Below are 18,379 nucleotides of genomic sequence, written 5' to 3' on the forward strand. Positions count from 1 at the left end.
TGTTGATTTACATATATTCAACAATGCTCGTTGTAGCAAGCGCTATTGAATGTGTATGTGCCAATTAAATCTAACTTCGTTTGCTTCAACGAGCCTTGTTGATTTTCTTCTGCCTTATATTTAACAATGTTCAACTAACAAGCGCTATTGAATGACCATTATTAAATGCAAATTTTGGTGTAATAAAAGAGTTGTACGAAAATTAGGGGATGAGACAAATACCAGATTTTAGCAAGATATTTGGATTGGTTTGAAAGCTTGATATCTAGATACATTAGGTTGTACAACCTAAGCTAAGCTCACATAGGGACACATTAATAACAAATCTTGGGAGTTGGTCAGAGGGGACGTGGGAGTGGAACATCAATAGGAGAAGGCAACCATTTGTTTGAGAACATGAGCAAATCAACACTCTTTTGTATGACCTTTAGAATTATGTTTTACAATAAAACAAATCTGACTAGTGGCATTAGAGCTTTGAGAAAACCAAATAGTAGTTTGTCAAATTAGCTTATAAACATCTTGCTCAACAAGGCAACCTACATGAGCACAATCACTATCACCTAAATCGACTATGGGAATCTAAGGCACATATGAAGGTTACTTCTTTCACATGGAGACTCTTTTAGGAAAGATTGTCAATCATGGACGCTTTGAGTAGGCGACGCTTTGCACTTTAGGAGGGGGAATCACTATGCAGGCTTTGCAACGAACATCCATAATCTTGCCAACACTTTTTCTTTACTTTTAGGTTTATCTATCCTATTTGACATTCCATTTATCATTGGTTAGGATAAAATGTCGTTCTTCTATTAGAGTTAGTATCTCACTTCAACATGCATATGAGTATGCTAATTAACAGAAAGTACCAAATTTTTTGGAACATCATTTGGCTATCAATAATATGGTCCATTTGGTTATCTAGGAATGATTTTATTTTCAAATAAAATGGAACCTCCTCACGAATTATAAAGGTGAAATCTTACCTTTAGATCAACGAAAGACAGGGCAAATCTTCCATGCCATACTCTGACTTGGCCAACCATCCTCATAAATTTGTCAAGCAATTGTTCTAATTTGTTTACCTTATTTTATTATGTTAGGTAATCTCTTTGTCTTCACATTGTATCTTTCAAGCCATATTTTTGTATCTTTGATATTTTATTAATAAAATTTATTTTGTAATAAAAAAAGCTATTGATGATGAAACAAAATTTTGGTAATTGAACCAAAATGGATATTTATTATTATTTTCTTAGAAATAATAAGCAATAATAAACAAAAATAACACCCTTAACTACCATATTGCGTATATATATATATATGTGCAATTGGACAACTAGGAATATTATTTTCATAAATATCATACTTTACAAGAAGTTTCTAAGGATAGATTTGTCAGCCAGATAGAGTCACTAACAACTGCTTCATCATTATCATTTTTATGCCAATTCCAAAGTACATGTGTTGCATTAAATATCTCTAGTGTCCCATGTCCAAAGTTAGCTTCCCTGAATAATGAGATGTCTGGTTTGGGATCTATGTACCTATAGGCACATACCATAAAAAAATCATTTAACATCATGAAGAACTTAACATATAACTCAATTTTGGTAATATTTTCAATGCTAAAAATTAAGAATACTAAATAGAACAATTCAAATTAAAATGTTAATTACTTAGTGGCGAGGCCTTCGCGGTTACCCCCATCCCCAATGTTGATATATATAGGGCCACACTTGTCACCCTTGTTTTTGTATACTCTAGTCTGCAAGTTGAGAAAACAAAACATTTACAACCAATTTAAATTCTAAAACTCAAAACATAAAGCAGCAAAATGTGTGACCATAATAAAATAAAAACATGATATATATATATATATATGAAAAATTCTTTAACCACTCTTTAAGTATGATTTTGTGTATGAACCCTTCAAACAAGCATGATGAAATAATGAACTAGATCTTTCAAAAAATAACATAAGCTATGATTTGATAAATCAAAAAAAATAACTTGTGATTTATAAGTCACCAACATTTAAGTAGTTTGCATTTATCAAATAGTAATCAAGTTTTTTATCAAACATCTTTAATTCAACAACCATTTTATCAATCACAAGCTTTTAATTACTCCCTACATAGCTTGCACTTAGCTTTTCAGCTAATTGTGTCAATAACATTCGTTTAATACATAATGAAAAATGAGAAATTACAATTTGGTTCAACTGTATTTGATTTTTCTTTCTTTCACACGTTCAAGTAATTAAGTAAAACATGAAATGATATAATATCCCCCTAAAAATGAAGTATAAAACAAAATCTTTTTTCCTTTTAAAAGATATAAGAATTTCATAATATATAGTGTTTTTTGTTGTTGTTAAAGTGAATTCTTGTAACAATAAAAACATAATTGGAAAATACTTACAAAACGCTCATAAGCATGAACATGCCCTTCAAAAATAATATCAACACGAGCTTGATAGAGCAAATCTTCCATGCTAGCCTTCATCTTAATTGATTCTTTTTCACCATGATGAGCAGTGTTGGAATTATACCAAGGGGCATGAACCAGCACCACAAGCCAAGGAGACTTTTTCCTTTTCACCTTCTTCAAGTCCCCTTCAAGCCATTTATACTGCTTAGAGTTTCTGTCAAAGTCAGTGTAAGATCCTAACATAATGACATGAACACCAGCCACATCAAAAGAGTAGTAGAGGTTAGAGTCTGATCCACTCTCTTCATATGGCATTTTCCACCTTGCATTGTAAGCTGTAAATGGCTCACTGTGAAGCAATGGAATTTTCTCAACTTCATGGTTGCCTTGTGTCACCATCCAAGGTCTTTGGCTTGCTAATGGATCAACCAAACGACCAAATGAGTCCCATAGATTTTGAACACAATCTGCATAGGCCAAGTCCCCTGGTAATAGCAGCATATCGTAGTTTGACTTGTTTATATGATCCAAAGTAGATTGAGTCCATTCTGTTTGTCCAAGATCTCCTGCGTAGTGCATATATATAAATCTTAGAACTTTTTTGAAGAATAAATCTTAGAATTTAGATCCACTAATCGTATGTTAACAAAAGGTCAAAAGTGTGTCTCATGATGTGTCTAGTGTGGAATAAGTAGAAAAAAATAGAAGGTTAAATTTGACATTAAAGAGAACATAAAACAATGGTGCATTATAAAGAAAACATAAATTATACGTTGCATAAAAAATCACTCACATAACAATTTCTCACAAATATGGCGAAATATATTTTCTCACAAAATCATTCACTTACCAGAAACTGCAAACTTGATAGGGAATTGAGAAGGTGCAGTCTTCAAAGAGTATACTTTGGGAGAATTACTCAAACGATAGTAGTAGACTGTGTTGGATTTGAGAGGACCAATTACTACATTGTGAATTTTTCCAGATTGATAGAGAAGGTATCTATATGAATTTGTTACTCCAGTGGCAGTGTTGCTGTTATCCGAAGGAGTTAGACCATATTGAACTGTTGCAGGGGTTGAGCTTTGTGTGATCCATGATATCCCCATCCCGTCTTGACCTACTTGATATATATGTACCTGAAATGTCCACCCAAATCCATATTAGTCTTTGCAAACATTCTGAATAGAGCTTGGCTCAACACATTTGAAGTTTGGGTATATTTTTTTTTTTTTGGGTAAAATGAAAGGTATAATCCTATAGATAAAGAATTAATCATCTTTGAAGTTTGTAATTACCCCTTTCAATAACTCTAGTTCTTAATAATGGAAACTTTAACATTTGACCTAATACAATGCTTATAAATTTAGTTGAGCTTAATACTACTAAATCCATAGAGAAACCTATATTTTGTGTTGTAGTCACATCCAAACAACATCTTTAATACAACAAAAGCGTCTCTTATAGTTATCCCCTCTTACACTATCTATAAAATATCTACCATAATATCATTTAAAATATATATTCCAATTATCTGTATTTTTAATTTTAAAAAAAGTTGTGATGTAACTATTCTTTTAATTCTATACCTCTTTATAAAGAATCAAGTTTATACTTTATCTACTGCACTTCCAGTAATGAAATAAGTGTAAAGGTTAATAAGAAACTATAATATTTACGAAAATGATTAATTTAGTTAAAATATAATTCTCATCAAATAAATATATTTAAAGTATTAAGTAGTTTTCTTAACCTTTATGCAACAACAAATATAAAATTGATCTTGGAAGAAACAAAAATCACAAATAAGTCATTGAAAAACCAATATAATGACAATTTAAAATTTTGGCAACTTAATTTATGACATTGTCTTAAAGAACAAAATTGATATCTTCAAGAGACACAAACAATAAACTTGTGAAAATTTAAATGTGACCACGTCGGTTCACCCTCCAATATGTACTCTTCTCTCTCCCCTTTAAAAAAGTATCTATAATAAAAAATCATATTGATAGCACTTATTTACAACAATGTAATTAATATCTACACATTATTATAAAACTTTAAATATTATTATTGTATTGTCACTATCTATTTTTTTTCTCTATTTACAAAAGGATGGTTGGTTTAGATGATAGTTTTCTCATAAGTAAATACTCACGTTCAAGTTTTTTTTATAACATTTGTTGGTAGAACTAATTTCATTATACTATAAATGTTTTTGGCTTATTTAATTTCAAGAGTGTAATTAATATCTATATATTATTAGTATAAAAATTTAGAGATTGTTATTGCATTTTCCACCATCCATTTTATTCTCTATTTACAAAAGGATGGTTGGTTTAGATGATAGTTTTGTTTTAAGTAAATACTCACGTTCAAGTTTTGTTTATAACATTTGTTGGCAGAACTAATTTTATTTCACTATATATATATATATATAGTGAAATTTATCTTTCATTCAAAAGTAAATTACATTAACACACTTTTAAATAACAAAATTATGCAAGCTACTCATGCATTGTTTACCGATATAAAAAGAATTAATGATTTATATGTTCACATTATATTGAGTATCACTATGCGGGTGACTATAATCTTTTACATAAAAGATGAGTGGGTGTAATTTTTTAAATAAGAGGAGTACCGTGTATAATTAAGTTAAACTTCATAGAATATTGATGTAATTTAGTCTAATAAATACAAAATAATAAAAAAAGATTGACTTTTATGTCATTTGAAATTGATTTCAGAATATATTATGTTTGTGGAAATCTTGTTTGAAAAATAAACAAATATGTCTATCTTTTATCTATGGTCATTGGCATTAATAAAAATATTTGCTTGTAAAATAAATGACACTCTATTTGTAGCAAAAAACTCAAAAATCAATCTCAATATACTTTATTTTATTTCCAACACTAATATTAGTTATTCTTGTTAATGTAGGTTTGGAACCAAGAAAAGATTTAAACATAATAATTTTTATTTTGTAAGAATGATTTACTTTTCATATAAAACCTAATATTTTATATAAAAACAAATGATAATATTATAAAATGTAAGAATAATGTATTTTAATATTAAAATATTATTACTAATAAATGGTAAAACATATGAGCTTCTCTTATCATTGAAATATTTTTTATTTTATTTTATAGGATCACGTTTTGAAAATGTTTTAGATAATAAATCATTTCTTTAATTTTTTGTGAGACATATAGTCGAGTGAGTTTATGGAACTAATAATAAAAGAATAAAAAACTTCTTGTTCGATCCAACTAAAGCTGAATTGAAGTTAGTTTGTGAGAAATAATAATTGTCATATTTAACATCATAATATGTGTCCAAACTTATCTCTTCAATATTCCTTAAATAAAGGGTAAAACATAGGACAAAGTAAAAAAACACATATTAATTGTAAAAATTCAATATGGTTTGTAATAAAAAATGAGGCGTTGCTTAAATACACAAAATAGAAATATAAATTCATAGTGAGGTTTTAACTACAAATTTACAAATGATTAACTTATTTATAATTATTCAATTAAGAGAAAAATACATGACACTCACTAAAATTTAACTTAATTGTGTTGGACCAACCATAAATTCTTTTGTTTGGTGAGAAAGTGCAAATGAGATGACTACTTTGCATGAAATGTAAAAAAAAATAAATTATTTTTTATTTTTTTCCACTTGTCGGTTTTTGCTGCTACTAAGATGCATTAGTCTCCTTTAGATAAAAAAAATATCATTTAATAAAATTTAAAATTAAGACCTTTATTTTTAATTAATAATAAAATCATATTTTTGTCTCTGTTTTCTTTATTTTAAGATATTCTTGTTATTTGAAGAGTATTATATCTTTCTCTTATTATTTGCTATTTAGTCAAACAAAAGAGTAAGAGAAAAAATATATTTTTCTCTTTTTTTCTTTCATTTTTCTCTTATATGAAACATTATAAAACAAACCTATTATTTTCTTCTGGTTTTTTATCTCTTTCTCTCCACTCTCTTACTTACATCTTTGATAGTGATTATCTGCTAATGCATGTAGTTTAACTATTTAAGGATCAATTATTTATACACAAATAAATTTAAAACTTTATTTTACAATTTATAAAAGTGGCTAGTACCTGTTGTGCGGATGAGTCATCATCAGATTGTGGGGTGAAGACGGTGTTACGAGGAGGTGGGCGAGTGTAGGAATAAACAACATCAAATTCAATGAACCCAGAAATTAGAAAGACCAAGGAAATGAGGCCTCGAATACCCATGGTTTTGAACTTTGGCGTTGGTGTATATTAATTACAATAGTATTGTAAAGATAGGCTTCTAAAATACACTGGATGATTCAAGTTGAAGGAGGAGGAAGACAAAAACGGATGTCAAAGTATCAGTGATCAAACACCGAGTAAGATTGACATTTCGTCTGTTATGGGTTTCTCCTATACATAATGAGTGTCTTTTGGTAAAAGGTGCAGCAGGGTTATTATTTTTATGACAAATCCAATTTTGATGATTTTTTTTCTAAAAAAACAAGATTTCTGTAATAATACCTTTTATATACCAGAAAAATAATTTAATATTATTTAACATTCTCCATCTAAATATAAGAGTTTATTACAAGGCAATAATTTTATTTTATTTGTTAAAAATAATTTAATTCATATCAATTTTGGCATGACTTATAACTCAAAACATTCATGTAATTTCAGAAATAAAATTATTCAAATAATTTATATAGAAAAAATAGAATATAATTAATAATTTTAAAATATTTTGTTTATAAATCAAACCATTTTCAATCTTGCTATCTTAAAAATATGTATTTTAAATGAAAAATACATGTGATTTGTGAGGATGAGAGAATTACCCTTAGATATCTAGATTCAAGAGTTAATAATCAATTATAAAAGATATTAGCATACAATAATGTATTAGATGGTATTCTCACTAGTTGTATGAAATAATAATATCCTAAATGTTTCATTATTTCCTACATTTGATTATCAATTAAGGAATTTTTTTAGTTTTGTGTCCTAAAAGATTTTATTTGGCTCATATGACTTTCATTAGCAAAGAATTAAGATTATATAGTTTTAGGTAGAAAATGTATTGATTAATTAAATATATTTTAATTATTTTATTGAACAAAAATGACATATATCGTTTGTTCAAAGGATGAATTAAGAGGGAAAAGGTGAATATTTAATACTTTGTTACATCATTAATGATAATTATTATTTATTATTTTTATAATTTTAAAATAAATTAAGAAACTATTAATATTTCTTCTATTTTTGAAACCATTATATAGTATTAAAGAAAATAAGTGCTTTTATTATTATTATTGTTATCAACTATTTATTTATTAAATATATATTTTATTTTTATTATTTATTTGTTATAAAAAGGATATTTTTAATTTTTTGTTTTGGTCACGCATATCCCCAGAACAATGGGAATCAAGATTAAAATATAAAATGTTTTGATTGATTGGATGAGTATTAATTTTTTACTAGAACATAAATGATGGATTATGAATGTTCAAAGGATGAGTTGAAGAAATTAAGTGAATATTAGCCACTTTTCTTCCATCCTTAATATAATTATTATTTTTATATTTTAAAATTAATTAAGAAAATATTGACATTTCTTCTTGGATTGGTTATTTATTATTTAAGAAAATATTTGTTGTATTACAATTGTAGCTACCAACTATTTATTTATTTAAAATTATATATTGTTTGTTATTTTTTTATTACTAATAATATTTGTTTGGCATAATTGTATATTAGATTTTTATTATTAATAATTGTTATTATTACTGTTGCACTTGTTACTTTTATTAATGAAGTGTAAATTTATTATTGATTAAATTACATTGTCACCATGTAACTTTTAGTGAAATTACACAAATAATTTCTCCCATTTTTAACCTATATAAACCTCCCATAATTTTATACATACATTACACTTTTTTTTTAAACAAAGGTGCTAACACACACCTAAGATTTCATTAAAAAGCAAAGGAATACAAACGAACGCCAAAAGCTTACAAATTGCGAAACCTATAAATAGGAAGCAAATTCCTATTCCTATAGAATTCATCATACAAAAAATTCGGCATACTATTCCACCATGAGTCCATCTTGGAACTAATTCCATAAGTGGCAAGCTTATCAGTACAAGAATTCCCTTGCCTGAAAATGTGAGTAACCATAAAGTGCATGGAAGTTATAGCAGTGTTGCACTTGTTCATGAGATTACTTAGACGCCAAGGAACCAATTTGGAACCTTTGAAAATGTCCACCACCACCTTTGAATCACACTCCAGCCAAATAGACCTCCAACCTTTCTCATAGGCTATTATGACAACCATTATAGCTGCAAGTAACTCGGCATAGATTGAATTTTGGATGCTGAAATAAGAAGCAAAGCAACCCATGAATTCCCCATTACTGTTTCTGAAATTCCCCCCCCCCCTCCAGCATGACCAGGACAGCCATGTGCAGCCCCATCCGAGTTAGCTTTCACCCAACCAAAAGATGGAGTCTTCCAAATTATCTCTATGATATTAGGAGCTTTGCTAAAATTGCCTCTTATACCGAAAGCTTTAAGTAACTGGAACCCTGTTAAAGAGTTTTTTGCATGCAGGGTGCATATATTCCCAGTGAAGGTAGTGTCCCTTTTGATTTTTGCCATTGCTTGAGGGAGGGGAATGTCCAAATCATTAAATCTAGCTTGGTTTCTACAGTACCAAATTGTAGATATGACATTAATAATGCAAGCTATCATTACTATCTTTGCCAAAGGACTAAAGGAATCCGAGATGATGAGAAGGTTGGCAATAGAGCAAGAATCTAGGATACACCCAGTTTGAGCTTGGAGCCCTTTCCAGATTGCCCTAGCAAACCTACACCTGAAGAAGATGTGCTCTGAAGACTCCTCAGTTTCCTTGCAGAGAGAATAAATTGATCCCAAAGCTAATCCTCTAGCTTTTAGATTCTCATTAGTGGGCAGTTTATTATAGTACAATCTCCAAGTGACAAAAGATTTTGAGGGAGGAATTGTAGGGGACCAAATATTCTTGCACCAATTTTGCTGAGAAGTTTGAGGTTTGATGAAAAGGTAAGCCTCTTTCATGGAGAGAATTCCATCAGCAGCATTAATCTAAGCCAGCTTATCAGGTTGATTATGAGAGAATGACAAGCTAATTATAGAATTGCAAACCTGAGGGTGGAACCTAGCAATCCAAGAGGGAATAATCCAAGAAGACTCATGAATAAAATCTGCCACTCTAGCCATAAGAGAAGAAGATATATTGGCAGGGATGTTTAAGAATTCCACCAGAGAATGGCCAATCCAATTATCCATCCAGAAGTTGATTTTCTTGCCATTCCCCACTAACCAAATGGAATTATCCTGCACCATCTTCCAAAACTTCTTGATTCCAACCCAAATAGAGGATTTGATGTAAGAAATATAAGGCCTTGACCCCTTTCAAAATCTATCCCTGAAGAACACTGCCTAAACATTATTTGAAGCCCTCATTTCCCAAGCCAATTTTGGAATAGCAGTCTGATTCATTTCTTTGAGAGATCTAATACCCAAACCTCCCTCTTTCACAGGAGTGCAAACCTTATGCCAAGCAACAATTACCATTTTTTTAACTATTGGATCACCTGACCAAATAAAGTTTCTGATGCTAGCATCCAAATTCCTAAGCAAATTGGCAGGCCAGAGGTAAACATGAAAACTATACCCCAGCATGCTAAGAATGATGGATTTGACTATCTCCACCCTGCTCATTATAGAAAGGATAGATCCTCTCCATTTGGTTAATTTGTTACCAATTCTATCAGCTATAGACTGCAAATGAATGGCTCTCGGCTTACCTTTGAACAGGGGAACTCCCAAATAAGTGAAAGGAAGTTGACCAGCATCAAATCCCAACCAATTTTGATGTTGCTAAGCTTCCTAGCTGAAGCTTGGGAAGAGTAGAACTTGCACTTGTTTATATTTAGGCTCTAACCAGAAACATTTGCATAATCAATGAATAAAGCCTTTAAAGCCATCAACTGATTTTTGATACCCTTGTAGAAAATCAAGATGTCATCTGCATAGAGGACATGAGTTGGAGTGTTGATTCTAGGACCAGATATTGAACTAATTATGCCCTGCTCATACAGATTAGGTATACCTCTGCTTAGAACATCCTCAGCCAGGCAGAATAGTAAAGGGGATATAGGGTCCCCTTGTCTAACCCCTCTCTTGCAACTGAAGAAACCCACAGCCTGACCATTGACAAAGATAGATAACTTAGCAGAATTTAGAATAACCCTTATCCAGTTGATGAATGTAGAATGGAAGCCAAAAGCCCCCAGAGTGTCCAATAAGAATTTCCAGTCAATTGTGTCAAAATCTTTGTTGACATCCAATTTGATATCTAGATTGCCACCATACACTTTGTGATCCAGGAGATTCACTACTTCAGATGCAAGACTAATGCAATCATGAATATGTCTTCCCTTGATGAAGCCTCTTTGGTTAGAAGAAATTATTTTAGGAGCAATTATAGCAAGCCTATCAGCTAGGACCTTGGAGATAATTTTGAACTGGAAATTAGCCAAAGCTATTGGCCTTAAGTCCTCTATTCTGTCAGCACCAGGGAATTTAGGAATGAGGACCACATTGTTGGAATTCAAATTGGGAAGAATCCAACTCTGTTTGAAGAATTGAAGGACCGAATTGCACACATCCTTGCCTATAATATCCCAAAACTCCTGGAAGAAACAACCCCCAAACCCATCAGGCCCAGGGGCTCCTTCTCCATTAAGAGCAAAAACAGTAGTCTTTATCTCATCTTTTAGAGGAATGCTAGCTAACATTGACTTATCATCCTCTGTCACTAACATAGGGATGACATTCCTTATAAGCTCAGAGTGCTGGATTGTGTTCTGAGATGCATACAGATTGTGTTCTGAGATGCATACAGATTGTGAAAATAATCAAGCACATGATCAGAAATTTCCTGTTGCTCAATAATGATGCTATCCCTATTTCTCAGCATAGACAGAGACTTAGTTGCTTGCCTTATTTTTGCTATTTTATGGAAGTAACTGGTATTTCTGTCCCCATGCAACTGCCAATTCACTCTAGCTTTTTCCCTCCAGAATTCCTCCTCAGCTCTAAGGGCCACTGAGAGATCCCTTTGAGCCACCTCTTCCTGGGCTATAAGATCATCAGACAAACCATTATCCTTAATGTATAACTGAATGTCTCTAACTAGAGCCATAGCATGCTGCACTCTAAGATGAATATTACCAAAAATCTCCCTATTCCACACTTTTAAGACATGCTTGAGAGTCTTCAACTTTGTAGTCAGAATGTACATAGGACAACCAACCACTCTTAAATTCCAATGATCCTCAACCACCTTATGCAGAGTGGGGTGCTGAATCCACATTCTTTGGAACTTGAATTGAGGTTTATGAGAATCCAAACCATTAAAACAGTTTAGCATCAAGGGATGATGATCTGAAGCAGACCTAGGAAAAGTGAAGCAGGAAGTGTAATTCCATTAAGAGAGCCAACTATCATTACATAAAGCTCTATCTAATCTCTTCTCTGTGTGAGCAACACCACTTCTTTTGTTTGTTCAAGTGAACTCAGCTCCCCTAGTGACAATGTGATTAAGATTGCCCACTTCAGAGAAGGATTTAAATTCCTCTCAGGATGTCCTATTTGGAAGAGAAGAACCTCTGCACTCATTAGCACCAATAACAACATTAAAATCCCCCAAAACACACCAAGGGTCAGGGAAAACATTAATTAAGGACAGCAACTAAGACCACAAATCTCTACAAATCATATACTGAGTGTGAGCATAAACAGCAGAGATATAAACCTTCTTATCCTCCACCTCAAGAGACAAGGATATCTGCTGGGAAGACTTGGCAATTATTGTTGGGTTTAGATCAACATGACACAAAACCCATATACGTGGCTTCAAAAATCCTCTGTCATTCATTGCACAGAGCTTTAGACTAAGAACAGACCAAAAGGTCGGATTTATTTTGCTGAAAAGAACCATAGGCTCAGATATGAATAAAATATCTGGTTTATTCTCTAAACAGAAATTTTTTAACAACAGCATGGTCTTCAAGTTACCTAGACCCCTGCAATTCCAGTATAGAAGCTTCATTTTGAAACATTTAGATAGGCACCCCTTCGGACAAGTCATCAAACCGGTGAGGGTACTGGTTTAGTGGTTCAACCAGTGGTTCAATAATTAAACCGCATGGGATTAAACCGGTTAAACCGGACATACATGCTTATATATATATATATATATATATATATACAAAAATTATCTAATATGTAGATACTCAAATTTATAAGCCATATATATAGTCAAAGTAAGAATTCTCATAAACAAAAAACTTTAATAAATCCAAAGTCTAAATTACAAATACAAATAGTAATCCACAAGTACTTGTCTTACTTAACAAACTCGAAACATATGACGCAAGTTCATAACTCAGTCTACAAAACATATTATATATTTAAAACTTTAACACCAAGGAGTCAAAGTTGTTTCATATTGACGTTCCATTTCTTCACCATTTAAGTCCAAAGCTTGACTAACTTTGTCTTCAACTAGGTTCACATTCTCCACAGGGTTGAGTTGTGCATCATCATCATCTTCTAAATTTAATTGATCTACAACAATATCATTTTTTCATACATCAATTTTCATACAAGTTAACAATAAAGAAAAGGGGTTTCTAATTCTATGTGGTATGTGCCTATGTGGGGTTCTTTAAAATTACATGTATGAACCGGCCGGTTCAATCAAATTCCGGCCGGTTCACCGGTTTTTCTCCGGTTTGCACCAGTTTTGATGCTTAGCTGGCACAACACTTGTTTCGTACCGCTTATGGGACCGGTTCGCCGGTTCTCCAGTTGAACCGGCCGGTCTGAATCAGTTTTAATAACATTGGTATCAATAATAGTTTTATGTAGTAAACAATAAATAAAGTCGTTATTTATTTAAATACTATAACAGAAGATAAAACATAAAAATAAAGTAAAAAATATTTCAAAATCTCTAAGTTATTTAAAATTTGAATTCAAGATTTGAATTCAAATTTTCAAATTTGAATTTCAAATTTTCAAATTTGAATTTCAAATTTCAGAGTTAATGGTGAATCAAATTAGGCTTATTGTGATTCCTAAAAATCTGTATCGGATTTTATTAAGAATTAAAAAAGATAGACAAATGTTTAGGGATTTTAATTTTGTTGTGTTTTTATTATAAATAGAGGTTTATGACAACTGTATAGGGGAGCTTGTTTTACACAGTAAAAACACTGCCAAAATACCCAAAGGTTCCCCAAAACCCTTGCCAAACACATCCAGAGAGAGAAAGAAAGAGATTGGCAAGAGAAATATTCCTGTGCGCATGTGTCAACCTCTGTCTTCGTGCACCCATCCCAGGATCGCATCACAACCGTCCAAGCCATGGACTTTTTTATGCATCACGTGCTGACTTTGCTGTAGCTAATCAGGCAGCGAAACGTCACCCGAGCTCACCAAAAATTTCTGCACTCGATACTCATCCCGTGTGCACACGGGATCCCCTGTAGGCGCGCCCACGTAAACCGTTGTGCGTCCTTTCTTTCTTCCAGCCACGCTGCTACACGTCAGCGGGTCCACCCTCCTTCCTTGCGCCCAACAACACAGGATGAGGACCCCATCCCAGGCGCCTGGATCCATTGCAAGCGGTCTCACAGTATAGCTGGTGTACCCTTCTCATCAGCGAGTAGGACACGGACACGTGTCCAGGCATTGCATTCCCCCATCTTCATCCAATAACGCGGTGCCACACGTCTTGGGCCTCCTTGAGCACTCATACGGGATCCAGGTCTTCACTGTGTAAAAACTATTTATTTTCTTGGCATCCATGTGAGTTTGTATATTTTAATTCATCATTATTTGCTTGTTATAAGACTGATATTAAATTAAATAATTGATAAACTTGTATATAATGAAAGTGCATACTTTAGGATTAATTTGTCTATAAAATAATAGATATAGAATTAACAACAAAAGAATTTCATTATAGTGAATAATCTATAGTTGTTTTTTTTAAAGCAGATTGTTTTATTAATATTCATTTATCTTTAAATAACGTTATTATGCCATATTCACATCTTTAACAAATAAAGAACAATCATTAGTAAAATCAATCAACTTAGCATAACATGTTACATACCATACAATTGGCACAACAATTTCTTTCATTTTTTATGAGTTACCTCATTAATCAAGTTGGGATGATTGTCTTAATGATTTATAAATATTTTTTTTCGTGTCTCTGTTGTAAATAACGAAAATAAAAATGTGGAATTTTTATAAATAAGTGCAAGGTTACTCAATATTTTATAAAACAATTATTGTAAATTTCCTTAGACATGATGCGGTGTCGGACATATGGGCTGCAATTCATCTGCTTAACAATCATTATAACTAATCTACTTATGACTCAAAAAACTATTTTTTATAAATAGTTAATATCTTAACTAACCCTTAATACAAAATGCGGTATCGGACGTATGGGCTGTACTTCATTTGTATTAGTAGGATTGTTAGTCGAGATTTAACACTTATATTTTCTAAAATCAATCCAACCAACAAACCCTTTTCTACTTAAAGAACTACGTAAGCCTTGGTTCTCTTAATAGGGATACGTAGGACCAAGGTTAATCTTGTCAAGCCCAACTAAAAAAATAATACTTTTTTATTCAAGTAATTAATCATTAACTAAATAATTTAATTAATAAAGAATGGTGTTCCTTATTTAAATAAAATAACAACAACAAATAAAAGAAGCACTAATCCATGTAATTTAGTATAGGGTACCGCTTAAGGCGGACGGGTGGGGTGCTAATACCTTCATTACTCTGTAACCGACTTCCGAACCTGGATATTAGAAATCCAGAAGCCCAAGGAAATTGGGCTTAATAGATTTTTCTACATTTTTTATAGTAAAAAATGTAGTGGCGACTCGAGAGGTCGCGTAGCCGAAAAACGGGGCGCGACAGTAGTGAACCGAAATCTTCATGGAATGATGAAGACAAAACGAAGGTGCAATACGATCTCAAAGCAAAGAACATCCTCACTTTAATACTTGGCATTGATGAATTCTTTATAGTATCAAACTGAAAATCTGCTAAAGAAATGTGGGATACTCTAGAGACTACACACAAAGGAACTGAGGAAGTCAAAAGGTTAGACTCAACACACTCTACGAGGAATACGAAATGTTTCGTATGAAACCTGGAGAGAAAATTCTAGATTTACAAAAGAGATTTACTCACCTTACAAATCATCTTATTGCACTTCGAAAAACTTTATCAAATAGTGACTTGAACTTAAAAGTTCTAAGATCACTCACCAGAACATGGCAACCAAAAGTTACATCCATTTCTAAAAAGAAAAGTTTATCAAAAATGTATTTAACTGCTTTATTTGGTAAATTATAGGAACATGAATTGGAACTCAGCCAACTTGACCAACATGAAGAGCAAGAAAAGAAGAAGAAGAAGAAGAACTCAAAGCAAAGGTAGATATATATGACTAATCAGAAGATGAATGAGAAAAGGAAGAGATGGAAGACATGAGTCTTTTTGTAAAGAAGTTCAGCAAGTTCCTTAAAATGAGCAAAGGCGCTAAAACTGGACAAATGAAGAACTTCACCAAGAATAACGATGGCTCCACTTCAAAATAAAACTTCACATGTTTTGAATGTGGTAAGCCTAGTCATATGAAGATAGACTGTCCAAACCTAAAAATGAATGCATTCAAAGGCAAGAACGAAATGAGGACTGGACGAAGAGCCTACATCGCTTGGGAAGACAATGATATCAGTTCCGCCTCTTATCTAGAAAATGAAGAACAAGCATATCTCTCACTAATGGGATCTTATCATTCTGATGATGAAGAGGTAAACGAAACTAACTTATTTTCTTCTTCTGAATTGCAACTTGCATTTAATGATTTACATGATGAATATGTCAAAATCACCAAACTGTTTTTAAAACAAAAAAAATAAGTTAGAATTATTTAGAAATAAATCATCATCTTCTTCATGTCAAAAATACATTACTCTTGAAAAGAAAATTTCAACATTTAAGTCTCGAACTTAATAAATTAAACAAGAGTAGCAAAAATCTGGATAAAATTATTAAAGATCAAAGATATTCAACAGACCGAAGAGGTCTTGGCTATTCCAACATCCAAGTTTCTAAGAAATAAAATGTCTCAACAAAGATAAACTTTCAGGAACAAAGTATCCATGCATTTAATAGTAATAACAATAAATCTAGGATACATAAGCATCATCTCATATGCACTTATTGTAAGAACCATGGGCATAAACCAAACACTTGCATAATTAGAAAACATTGTGTGCCCTTAGGTCATTATAGATAGGTTGAGAAAGGTGTTAACCATGTAGGACCCAAAGAAAATTGGGTACCTAATATTACTTAACCAGTTTTGCAGGAAAATTTGAGAGCAACCTGCAATCTATGGTAGTACTTGGACAGAGGCTACTCAAAGCACATGACGTGCGACAATGATAAATTCTTTGTCTTTACTCCAAGGGACAAAGGCTATGTCACTTATGGTGATAACAACAAAGGAAAAATACTTGGAGTTAGTAGAATCAGTAAGCCACCTTCAATAACTATAGAAGGAGTGTTGTATGTCGAATGACTCAAGCACAACTTATTGAGCATAAGTCAACTATGCGACAAAGGATTTCATGTGGCATTCTACCCTGATAAATGCATCATCGAAAGTAAGGATTCTAATAACTCTAAACTGATTGGTAAGAGGATAAATAATATATACATGATTGTCATAGATTCTTCTTTACCAATAAAATGTTATATGGATCATTCAAATAAACTAATTAAGAAATATTTAGTTGTTGGTTTACCCAAAATGAAGTTTGTTAAAGACAAACTATGTAATGCTTGTCAAATGGGTAAACAAATAAAAACCTCTTTCAAACCAAAGCATATAGTTTCTTCTGATAGACATTGTAGTTACTACACATGGACTTATTTGGCCCCTAAAAGACCAAAAGCTATGGTGATAACTATTATACTTTTTTTTATAGTAGACGATTATTCAAGATATACTTGGACTCTATTCTTAGTTCCTAATAATGAGGCATTCAACGACTTTATAAAATATGCTAAAAGAGTTCAAAATCAAAAATCTCTGAAAAATCGCTGCTATAAGAAGTGATCATGGGGTAGAATTTCAAAATGTTTCTTTTGAAGAATTCTGTGATGATCTTGGTATCAATCACAATTTTTATGCTCCTAGAACACCACAACAAAATGGTGTTATAGAGAGAAAGAATTGGTTCTTAGAAGAATTTGCTCATACAATGTTGAATGAAACTAATCTCCCAAAATATTTTTGGGCTGATGCAGTTAGTACAACATGTTATGTTTCAAACAGAGTTCTTATAAGACCAATTCTCAAGAAAACCCCCTACGAACTCTTTAAAGGTAGACAACCAAACATTTATCATTTAAATGTATTTGGTTATAAATGATTTATTTTAAATAATGGTAAAGGCAACTTAGGCAATTTTGATACAAAAGCTGATGAATGATTCTTCCTAGGCTACTCTCTTACGAGTAAAGCTTACAGAGTTTTCAATAAAAGAACTCTAGCCATGAAATAATTTGTTCATATGTCTTTTGATGAAACCAATCCTATAATAAAGGATGGGTTAACTCTTGATGAAGAGGACTTTCCAAGTTCCCCTTTAAAAGAAGATTCTCTTACCAATACAATAACCAATACTAAGCATTTGAAAATGGATGATACTCTATCTTCTCAAGAAGAGCATATT

The 18,379-nt window shown here is 31.9% G+C and overlaps 1 protein-coding gene across 1 annotated transcript; it reads right to left on the reverse strand.

Annotated features, from left to right (window-relative positions):
* On the reverse strand, positions 1,354-6,800 carry LOC109350770 (probable purple acid phosphatase 20). Its single transcript, XM_019592069.1, has 5 exons — positions 6,570-6,800; positions 3,284-3,572; positions 2,425-2,999; positions 1,680-1,768; positions 1,354-1,547 (listed from the first exon to the last, which is right to left on the reverse strand). The coding sequence occupies exons 1-5, from the start codon at positions 6,708-6,710 to the stop codon at positions 1,364-1,366; spliced, it is 1,278 nt and encodes a 425-aa protein (XP_019447614.1). The 5' UTR covers positions 6,711-6,800; the 3' UTR covers positions 1,354-1,363.

The sequence above is a fragment of the Lupinus angustifolius genome, chromosome LG06 (assembly GCF_001865875.1).
Source record: "Lupinus angustifolius cultivar Tanjil chromosome LG06, LupAngTanjil_v1.0, whole genome shotgun sequence".
Taxonomy (NCBI): Eukaryota; Viridiplantae; Streptophyta; class Magnoliopsida; order Fabales; family Fabaceae; genus Lupinus; species Lupinus angustifolius.